The sequence below is a fragment of the Vanessa tameamea genome, chromosome 25 (assembly GCF_037043105.1).
Source record: "Vanessa tameamea isolate UH-Manoa-2023 chromosome 25, ilVanTame1 primary haplotype, whole genome shotgun sequence".
Classification (NCBI taxonomy): domain Eukaryota; kingdom Metazoa; phylum Arthropoda; class Insecta; order Lepidoptera; family Nymphalidae; genus Vanessa; species Vanessa tameamea.
In genome coordinates this window covers 1,655,860-1,668,219 of record NC_087333.1, presented here as the reverse complement: position 1 = coordinate 1,668,219, position 12,360 = coordinate 1,655,860, and the positions used below count along the sequence as shown (strand labels likewise).

At 32.3% G+C, this 12,360-nt stretch overlaps 1 protein-coding gene across 1 annotated transcript in view; it reads left to right on the top strand.

Annotated features, from left to right (window-relative positions):
* The window catches only part of LOC113401810 (orexin/Hypocretin receptor type 1-like), a 139,457-nt gene that overhangs the window by 106,093 nt on the left and 21,004 nt on the right, over nt 1-12,360 (top strand). The window contains exon 3 of the mRNA XM_064218886.1: nt 3,274-4,051. Coding sequence (XP_064074956.1) covers nt 3,350-4,051 — 702 coding nt within the window. The 5' untranslated portion in view covers nt 3,274-3,349. The remainder of the gene's footprint in view (nt 1-3,273; nt 4,052-12,360) is intronic.

Sequence of the window (12,360 nt, the reverse complement as noted above, 5' to 3'; positions counted from 1 at the left end):
TACATTAGGAAGACTCATGTAGTTTAACGGCACCATGTAGTCTTACAGTAAATAAAGATTCGACCGCAAATTAAACATGCGAATGAAAAACAATCTATTGTTCACACGCGAGCCAAACAAAAGTGTTTCACCTGGCTCATAATTAATAGCGAATTTAAATATGTACGAACACGCCAGTTCCACATACCACTTTATGGATCATACGTCACGAGAAATCTAATGTGATAAATTATATGTGGATGGGTATAAGGCAAAGTATCATAAGTCACGAATGAAATAAAAAATAGTTTAAAAAACACTGATTCGGTACGTTGCCAAAATTTATCATAGATTATATTCTAGATTCAACTATTTATTTATTTAATATGAAGGTGAGCGGGCATATGGGCCACCCGATGTGGTCACCGTCGCCGACAGATAGATAGATTCGCTGATGAGTGGATGGTACGGCCTTAGAGGGACCTACAGGACAGCCTCACCACCACGTAAATAACTCTGAGAGTTTATTTACAATATAAGATGATTTAAATATTTTTTTATTTAATTTTTAATTGGTGATGTAAGGTATTAGTAAAAATTCTCCTGCCTATTATTACGGCCAATTATGCGCCGCTAACCTTGTGAGCCTTAGCTCAGCTCTGCTTAGCATCTTAATGCTATGTCCCTTGTGCCTGTAGTTACACTAACTCACTAACCTTTATACCAGAACACGACAATTCTAAGTATTACTGTTTTACGGTATTTGATGAAAGTCTGATCCAACCTTTCCTGTTACCTTCCCAGACGGTCGCATCTATTCTATTATTTGGATTTGAAATATTTATGACGTATCCTACTTTTTTCTAGATCTATATATTTACTGATAACAGCTTTACGGACTTTAAATCGCAACCGCATTAAATTCCATCGGGTGGTATCATTTCTTAATAAGTATGTAATTTAAATTTGGGTGCAATGGTAGTGAAACGTTTAACGTGAACATAACATTACGTAAACGTAACGTAACGCAACGTAACGTAACGTAACGCTCTGTGGCTAAATTTCGACACTACTGATAAATATTAATTTATTTTATTTTTATTAATTTTGTTTAGTGTTTAATACAGGACTTGTAGAATATTAATTAAGAGCAATTTTATGTTATGTTATTATCAAAAGCATTCTTACAATATTATTATAATTTGAAACGTTTTATATGCTGTACAATGCTTCGCATAAATAATAAATATTAGCCTTTCAAAAAGGTACTTGAAATATGGTAGCGTTCGTGCCGTTTCGACCTGTACGTTTCTTGAAAATTTATTCCGCTATAATTTATATGATGAATTAGTCGAATTTATCATCAAGAATTTTATTCGGCCGTAGCATTATGTATTCGCAAGATGTACATATGTTATTTACTTTTTTATGAATATTATTAATATTAGAAGCATTTTTTTTTCGTGTAGATCGTATCTTGCACATTAATTAGACGACCTCCGTGGTCGAGTAGTGTGTACACCGGTTTTCATGGGTACGCCACTCCGAGGTCCCGGGTTCGATTCCCGGCCGAGTCGATGTAGAAAAACTTCATTAGTTTTCTATGTTGTCTTGGGTCTGGGTGTCTGTGGTACCGTCGTTACTTCTGATGTCCATAACACAAGTGCTTTAGCTACTTACATTGGGATCAGAGTAATGTATGTGATGTTGTCCAATATTTATTTATTTATTTAATTAGGCACAATTCATTAACAAAGAAACCCGTAGCCATGTTACGAATATCTGCCTAAAATGTATGATAGTATGGTACTGTATGGTATGTTTTTACTCGGTGGTAGGATTTTGTGCAAACCCGTCTGGGTAGGTAGCACTCATCATATTATATTCTAACGCCAAGCAGCAATACTAAATATCGTTGTGTTCCAGTTTGAAGGGTGAGTGAGTCACATGACATCTTAGCGTCTTAGTGATGTAAGAAATGGTTAATTACAGCGCTTAATGTCTATGGTCGGTCTACCATAGGGGCCCATTTACCCGTTCGCCTTATATCATAAAGAAAATGAAATACGCCGTAGGTCATTAGGTTTATTTTAATATTACTAACGAGAAAACAAAAGTACATTAGGAAACATTATAAGTCAATTATTTAGCGACATCTGATGATGATTTTAAGTGCGATGACATTCAGTAGCAGTTTTATGGAACAAAATATTTAAAGACATTTGCGTAAAATCTTTCCTATTTAGTTAGTTTGACCTTAAAATGGACTGCCCTGGCCCAAAAGACATTATTGTAGTTAATATTGCCAACTCTAAAAGTTACAATTTGAATTGATATAATCATAAATCTCTTACTAGTTGGCTTAAAACATAAATAGGGTAAAAACTTTGAGGAATTGTAACCGATATGACTCGAGAACCTTCAAAAAAAGGGTCGAGGTATTTTTTATGGGCCGACAGCGCACTTGTGAGCCTACCGGTGTTGGAGATGTCCATATGTAGTAGAAGTCACTTTTCATCAGATAAGCCTCCTGCTCGTTTGCCACCAATGCCATAAGAAAGTACTCGTAAATACCAAATCTGTGTCTTGTCTGCTGTGGCTATGTTGTGTTACTGTAATCAAAGTGAACCAGAGTAATTACGGTCCCAAAAAACATAACAATTCCTGTGGTTATCAGTGGATTAGGATAAACAAAATGTTACAATCTTTTTTCAATTCAAGATGATTAAATTCTGGAATTATTTTCCTATGTGCGTCATTAAAAGTGTAAACCAGTAAAATGGCCATTCAAAAGTTCTTGGAAGAGCTTATTATATATATCAATACAGATATAATGCAAAATTATTCATCTCTTTCATAAAGATTACCTATAAATAATGACTTTCGAATATCATTATTATTAAGGATACCGGTTCAACCAATATTTCAATATTATTAAGAAACAATTAGTTTTTCTTCCAAATATAATATTTGATGCATATACATAAACTTGCATTCTATTTTCTTCCGAGAAACTTGATTATATTTTACGATTATTTGTAGAGGAGACGATGAAAATATACCCATTTCCTATATTTGTAACAAAGTTGAAGCAATCTCTTAAAATATATTCCTCTTTCAGTTTTCTTACAAAGTCTAAAAGTTCTTTCAAGTTTTAAACCATTCCACGCCAAAGATACTTAAAATCATTCAACTGTTAACCCCTAACCTTGTTAAATAGTGGATGTTTCTTCAACTTTTAACAAACATTTAACTTTTAAACTGGTTTTATTAATGCTATTTTTTCTTTTACAGATGCTGTGAACTTAACAGAAGATAGAGCAGGAAAATTGAAACGTTGAGCATGACTAATTAAATAAATATCATCACAATGACAATCAAAATGTCAATATTAACTATTTTAATTTGTAATCTATGTGTTAGTGCTCAGAGTAGTGGTAGCAAAACATTTATAAATGAAACATTTTTTAATGACATAGATAGTATAATAAATGCAAAATATATTAAAGGTAGTAACGAAGGAAAATTCGACAATTCAGTTTTCACAAATATAAAAAGTGATCTAAGGCATAAAAGAAACTTAAACGCTAGTGATATAAGAAACGAAAATATAACCGATACGATAAATAAAGAAAGTTCAAAATTAGATTTGAACGATAAAGACAAAATGGTTGCCGATAGATCTAATACAAATGAAGATACAACAACGACCGAATACTTTGAAGGGAACTTCACTGAAGAACCTTGTGTTGGTGATCGTGAATATTGTAATATGTCAAGAGAAGAATATTTAGAAATGTTAAACGATTATATATACCCACAACCGTATCAATGGGTTCTCATAGCAACGCATGCCATAGTCTTCGTAATAGGATTGATTGGGAATGCTTTGGTTTGCACAGCAGTGTACAGAAATCATTCCATGAGAACTGTTACCAACTATTTTATAGTAAATCTTGCGGTAGCTGATTTCATGGTTATCTTGATATGTTTGCCTCCGACCGTTCTGTGGGACGTTACTAAGACATGGTTCTTCGGAACTGCAATGTGCAGGATCGTACTTTATTTTCAGGTGAGTTGATTTAAATATATTCTAGTATCTTATTTTATCTCATGGTAGGCTTAGTTTTATCAGTAAATTGACGAGTAGTGTGGTTGTTCGCGAAGTTTATTCATATTCCAACAATAATAATTAATATGGGCTTTCTAGAGCCTCAGATAATTTACTAATTCGTATAAATATGAGTTTCAATACTACACCATTATGACTACGGCAAATATATATATAAGTCATAAAATATAAACAAAACGTTGTATAAACGTATGTTATGTATGTACGTAACGTATGTGAAAATATTTTTCGTTAATTGGTTCGAATATTTTTCTTAATCTGAATATTTTATTCCTTGAGATAAAAAAAGTACTAAAATGTAGTTCTATCCTATTTGTTAAGTAACAAATTTTGTTGGGGCATTGGATTTCTTTTATCAAATTACTAAGGACCTAGAAACAAATCACATTCAATTTTAGCCTTAATTTATTACGTCATAAGACTGATATTCTTGAACGATATGTGAATCTTATTCCTTCCGGCATTAACCTTGAGTTAGTTACCCTTTCAACGTGCGTGATGTGAATTCTCTTTTGACGTTTCGATTAATAATTTATTATACAATATGTTTGTCTCGTCTAAAGCTCGTGAAAAGAAAAACCTGACTTGTTTCTTCAAATTGGAGAAAGAAATTGAAAAATAACAAAATTTGGAAAATATGATTGACTTCAGATATTTTAATACTGTTGTGTATATTTTGCACGATTACGTCGCTTAAAGTTACTGTGCTAAATAAATTTGTGCCTTATATATCTAATAAAACCTACAATTTGAACATACTATTTTTAAACCATTACAACTTGTCGTCTGTCATAAAGTAAGTTACTTTTGTCCAAAGTTCAATCACAGTGTCCAGAGACTCAAAAGACTATAGACTACCAGTAGGTGTCAAAAGGCATAAGTATGCGTACAACACAGATGCACTTTATCTTAAGACTATGGCTCAATCTATTTATATATAAAAGTAAGTGGTGTTAGTTACACTACTTATAACTCAAGATCGAATGAACCGATTTGACTGAAAATTAGTGGAAAGGTAGCTTAAAACCAGGAGACGGACATAGGATACTTTCGATTCCACTTCGGAACGGAAACGTGAATGTGATCACCAGTAATTAGATTTAGTAGTTCAAACGAATATACCCGTATACTGTTAAATCCCTGAACAAATGAAAGTTTATGATACATTAATGAGGCAATTGATGATGGAAATGGTGGTTTATATTTCTTGAATGCCCCTGGTGAAACTGGTAAGACATTTCTCTTATCAGTAGTTTTAGGCGCTGTTCGTGCGAGATCCAACATTGAGGTTGCAGTTGCTTCTTCTGGAATAGCAGCCACTTTGTTAGGAGGATGCCGTATGGCTCATTCAGCATTAAAATTTCCATTATATCTTCAAACTATTGAAGAACCAATATATTCCAAAACACTCCGCAATGGTCAAAGTTTTATCAGCAAGTTTCAAACATCATCTGAATGCACAATGTCACATAAACGTGCATTGGAAGCACTTAACCGAACATTGAAATATCTACGCAATGACTTGAGATGTTTTGGAGGTGCAACGATTTTACCGTCTGGCTATTTCCCCCGAACACTGCCAGTAATTCTAAGATCAACTGCTGCTGACGAAGTAAACCCTTGCCTCCAATAATCGAATCTATCGCAATATATATTAATAATAAAACAAAAAATGTCGTCACTAAGTGCTTCACTGAAGAGTCCAACCTATGCACCAAAAGAATCATTAAAATACTTGATTTTTTAAATTTATATTTATTATATTAATAAAAAAATTGAACTTAGTAAAATCCAAAATCTGCTCATTTATTGCATCTAAGGCGGAACAAAGTTCGCCGGGTCAGCTAGTAGTTTAATATAACATTATCTATACGTATTTTTGTTATTGTTTTAATTCACAAGGGATTTTTAATAGTGATTTTATTAGTTTTTATTTAATTATCCTCAAACTTTTTTAATTTATTTTATTTATTAGTTGTGTCTGTTATTACACAATACCCAGCGAAAGGAATGCCGTTCCAACCGGGTGTAACAGTTACAGTAAAAGCCTGTAAATTTCACACTGCTGGATTAAGTCCTCCTCTCTCTTTGAACAGAAGGTTTGGAGCTTATTCTACCTCGCTGCTCCAACGCTCGTTGTTTGTTAATGCGAAATTAGACACATTCAGGTTACCTCACGATGTTTTCCTTCACCGCCTGAGATAAATTATAAACACAAACGAAGCACATGAAAATTCAGTGGTGTTATCCTGGGTTTGAACCGGCAATCGTCGGTTAAGATACCCGCGTTCTAACCACTTGGCAATCTTGGCCGGGTGTCCCACGACAAATCTCTTTTTCATATATTTTTCTCTTCTAATAAATAGCATCTCATAAACTCGGTTTCGAGGAACATTTTTTGAATATCATTATTACAATCCGAATGAACCTTTTCATATCGTCTGAAACGTGATTATGAGGATTCGAAGCACACATTTCAGTCATATATACGAGCTGGTTTACATCATGTCGGACCGGCTTTATCAATCCGACAAATATGTCGGCTTATATATGTTCAAGAAATAGCTAAGGATTATTTTGTTACTCTGACTTTTCATCCCATACATACATCAATTTCTATTGCATATATTACGCACATTTAAAATTATATTGATTTCGTTTTCAATCCATAAGATTGTCGGAAAGCTATTTAAACGTCTACGTTAGTGTATAATTTATATCTTTATGTCGAACAATAAAGAATATTATTATTGTTTAAATACCAACAGATACATCAATAGGTTTTAAAAAAGCTACGGCCGTAATACGTTTTTCGAACGTTCTGTCACGATTTAGCTGCAACTGTAAAATATTTTAAGCATACTGATAAACAGCTTAAAGAACCGAATTTGCATAGTATATAGATTCTTGTTATGTATTTATTTGTTATTTATATATATACATATATTAAAAGCTATTACCTAAATAATAATTTAGACGACGTTAATTAATTTCCTTTTTTTAAACATTTTATTTACTTAAATATGTATTAGTGTATAATAAAAATATATATTATATATACATATTTATATATGTAGTAAGTATAAGTATTAGTGTGTATTGTATTTGTATGTGAGTTTATGACCGCACCGCCTACGCCGATGGTTTTAAAAATCTCGCTCAGATAGGGTTGTCTGGAAGAGATGGCTAATTAGCCATAAGTCCTCCCATTGTAGAACACTCGTGACCAACATTTATTTTTTATTTTTCGTTTTTGTATTTTACTAACTACGTTTTACTTTTTTCTTCCGTGTGTTTCTTTATTTATGTTTGTGGTGTACAATAAAGTATATTTCATTCATTCATTAATTCATCATTCATATGTATGTATATGTATTTTTTAACCAAAAGGTCGTGTTCAAAATGTGTGATTAATTTCTATTTATACTTTATTTCGTCTTCGACAATGATTAGCAACATCGTAAAAGCGTGTGTCAGATTCATTCCACCAGTCATGTAATTGTGCTTTCTCTTTTCGAGAACATACTTCATGTAAGATTTTTTGCGCAGGAAAACCTTTTTTCGGCTTAAACAGCTGACGGCTACAAATCTGTTGGTTCTGATGTAAACGAGCTCTAAGAAGTGAAAATTATATATTTTTTAACATTCTCATAAAAATATACGTCGTTTACGTGACGTTTACGTCATACACTAAAATAAAAGAGTTACAAGTACTTTTATAATTTTAAAAGAAAAACTATATAATACTTAATACTTGTCATATATAATAGAGCTAATTTAAACAAGCCAGCAAAAAAGTTCTTTATTAATAAATAACTAAACGCTTTTCGAGAAATCTTTCCATTTACTAATTCGTTCGTAGACATATAATAAGGTTAACAGCCCTTGTGTCCCACTTTGCAAGTCAAAGGCATTCTCTCCTCTCAAGGAAAAGTTTCGGGCCATTAGTTTAATTCTACTACGATCGCATATTGCGGGCTGGAAAACATGTGACAGAATTTTGCAAGCAAAGCTACCGTTATAAATATTTTAAATGTTATATTTTACATTACTAGTATTAATATTTATTTGATGGTAGGACTTTGCGCAATATAATATCCTTTCAATCAACAGTGTAGGTGACAGCTCATAGAATATGAGGTGGACAGTGCTGTATTAATAAATAAAATAACATAAATACAAAACTAATAAATGTATATCCAGAATACAAATAAATTTATTTGGCTTAAACCAAATTTGTATCTTTCTCTGGGGTGTCTTTACGTACTGGATTAGGTGTATTTCATAGCATCACGTAACATTTATTAAATAAAATTGATTGCATCTATAAAAACTAATAACAACTTGAAGTTTACGTATATATTCATAACGTTTATTTATTTACTAGCTGAACCTGCGGCGTTATTATAGTTATATAAATAAAAGTTCACCTATAGCACACACCTGTCACATCTCATTTTAAAAAAATAGCCTGCGTCCTTGAATTTAAACTGAAATGAAATTCATGCCTAATTTTATCAAAATCGGTTCAGCGACAGTTATTTTCGAATTTATAATATTAGTATAGAGTATAGATTAAGGATCTCAAACAAAGAACACATTTAGACGTATATTCAATCGTGTCATTATGTTTTAAAATGTATGTGCACCTCCAGTCATAGGAGAACACATCAATATTTACACCTTACCTTATTGCTCCCACTGGTGACAGAGCTGGTTCATTTTTTGCCCGGAGCTCGACGGAGAAATGCTGCATGTATTCTTGAGACCATTCCACGCGGTCATGATTTCTACAGAAACTATCTTAAAATGTTATTTGCATATAGTAAAGGCCTTAATATTAATATTGACTAAACTGAACTAATTCAAACATAAAGAAATGTTAAATAGTGGTACTTACTAAATTAACATGAGAACTACAAAAAATGTATTTATAATATTATGTAATATTTATAATATTAACAAAGTTATATTTTATACATGCGAATGCTTCTAATTCTCTAGAAATAAAATCTTTAAGAAGTTGAATAAAAATAAAGTAATAAAGGAAGAATCGGTTCACTGCATCCCGGATACTACATCTTAGAACTTATTAAGTTCATTAGAACTATTCTCAGAACATTTCTTGGAGTATATAGCTCGTCTATAATTTAATAGCTTCATTGAACTATCTCTTCTACTTCATTTACGTTTAAAATTATATTTGATATCAATTTGATATTTTCGAATACAAACTGACGTAGCGCTTAAAGACATTACTAAACAGATATATTTTTTGGATCTGTAAGAATAATTATATATTTCTTACATCGCAAACGCACCTACTGGTAGTTGTGATGTTATATTCCTTGTACCTGTAATTGTACTGGCTCACTCACCCTTCAAACTGGAAAACAACAAAACAAAGTTTGGCGATAGAATGTCTGATTAGTGGGTGGTATCAACCGGATGGAAGACGGGCTTGCAAAAAGTCCACCTGTAATCAAACATGTAAATTTGAATTCAGATCTTCAGAAGCAAATTGAAAGTCAAAAAGTCTTCATCATAAGAAATTAACTAAATAAAACTTTGACAAATGATAAAGTTCTATTTAGTCTCTTCTTTGGTCTTATTGTACGAGTTAATGTAAATATTTCTGTTATACATGACCGCCTCGAGGTCCCCGGGGTTGGCCCAATGAAAAAGTTGTTAGATATTTTTCTGTCGAGAATTTTTCTGTAGGAGCTCAAGTAAGTCAACGGAGCCACTGTTAACACTCCTTTTTACATTTTGTGTCCATCGACTGAACTCATTTCGTTCATCTTAGATTAGCCGTCCCATCGGATCATGAATGCACTTTTGTTTGCGCGTAAATTTGTGTGCTACATGTATGTAAAATGTCCTGCGTATTTGATTATCAGTCTCCCATGAGACTGGCTGAGATGACCAAAATCAGGAAGACATCGCATACGTATTTCGTTATTAAATAGTACTAGTCCTATCCACTCTACTAAATTAGTCAGGTCTGGGCAGAACAAATTACCAATCCTTTGAACTGCTCTACGCAGACCTTCGCTGGAAATAATAAGCAATTGAAATTTTCTATTTCGTATCCAAGCATAATATAAAATATATATAAAAACAAAAACATTCATATAATTCTAAGAAAATAAATTATAAAATTCTATGCCATATTTTTCACTCTTTGGAGAGTTATATTTTTCAAATTGAATTAGGACCGAACGAGAAGTATTGGCTATACTACATGGTGTATACGAAAATTAATTTCCAAATAGATTCATAAACGCCGAAGCTATAACACATGGTAACAAATATACAAAAATACAACCGAATTGAGAAATTCTTCGTTTTGAATTCGGTTAAAAATTTAATTCTTAAATTGTAGAAGTATACGAGAAACGGTGAAAATGCCTAAACGCATCGGAAATTTCGGAATATTTCAGAGTTTTGGTGAACATTTCGTTCCTTTTACTATGCAGGGCTGGTGTCGAATAAATTAATATTCAAAGGATGATCTTGACTGTTTCTAGAATACAAGAACCCTTAATTAGATAATTGGATGACTTTTTTTTAGTTAAGAATAAAATGTAAATACACAATAATACTGTAATCATGTCTGTGTATAAAATATTTTGACAAGACGGAAAAAAAGTCAAGTAACTGTCGGTAATTGTCCAACGGCAAAACTATATTTTTATTATTTATTGTTTATTGTGGAGAAAGATATACATTTATCATAATATGAATAATTAAAACATTCAAAAGATACAAATACCAATCAAGTCTCCAGATATAATATTATCACAAAAACAGAAACAGAATTAGACGTAGGCTAAAATGAATTTTTGATAATATGATACATTAAAAACCAAATTAAAGTAGATTAAAGTAAAAGGTATTCAGAAAAAAAATACTTTGACTTTTTTACATGATGTGATAAATACAGAGTAGATTTAAATGAAGTGCTATACGTAAAGGATATAATTCTAAAAACACAATAGTCCAGTCATAATATACATCTGCAAATGCAAATGAACCGAGAACGCTGATTTTTGGATATGTCGTAGGAGGGCCTTAAAAAAGCTTAACTTGAAATTGTCGACCTCGATTTCCTATGTTCGTTCGGTGCCATCTTGAAAAAAGTGTTGAATTTTTGCGATAACTCGGATGTGCGTCGTGATACGAGAATTATTATAAGACACTTTTTTGTTGCTTCATTTAGGCTCTACAATTTAGGTCTAATACACTTTTAACCTACCGTTGATGGTTATTGAGATAATGTAGCTTTTCTAAGGCCCTCTTACAACACATCCAAAAATCTGGCTGTTTTTTGTAAATAATGACTGGACTACAAGGTTGGTGGCGCATTGGTGATGTAAGGAATGGATAATATTTCTTATAATGTTGGATTATATATCTGTTGATAGTGGTGACTACTAAATATCAGGTGTTCCATTTGCAGGTCCGTCTATATACAATAAATGCTTATCTTCGGTCAACAAACTTCTTTGTCTTGAAATTTAAAGCTCAATAAGGATGTTGCAACGTTGTATTGCCGTATACAATGTATGCATCCAAGATGAGAGCAGCTTAGTTTGACTTACAAACGCTGAAGTTCATTTGAAGGTCACATGAGTAACGTAGATGAATTTAAAAATAATTATTTTGAGTTCTTATTATGTAGAAGCTGTAAATCCACAGGAGAGTAAAAATTTCTCGATGGCAGCACTAACTGTAAATTCTGATTAAAGTTGTATTTTCTAGTAGGAAACTTATTCTGAATCAGAAATTGGTTATATGTATGGTAGACGGACGGGCAAATGGGCCACCTGGTGTTAAGTGTGTTAAGAAATGATAACCATTCCTTACATAAAACCAATGCGCCACCAACCTTGAGAGCTAATACGTTATGTCCTTTGCGCCTCAAATTACACTGGCTCAACCTTTAAACTGGATGATAACAAAACTGAAAACTACTACTTGACTATAAAATATCTAATGAGTGAGTACTTGTCCAGCTTGAACAAAGCTCTATCACCAAGTTTCACTATATAAGACGATTCACAAGAGCCGAAATAAATAAAGTATTTCAAATGATCGCCCATTTCGATACCTATAGTAGGATTCATATGGAAAATGTTTATATTTCCAAGATTTTTTAAAATTAATTTCCGTAACAGGACGCTTCCGTCATAAAAAACATTTTATTGCTAACACAATTTTCATCGCTTCAACTGGTTTATTGGCTA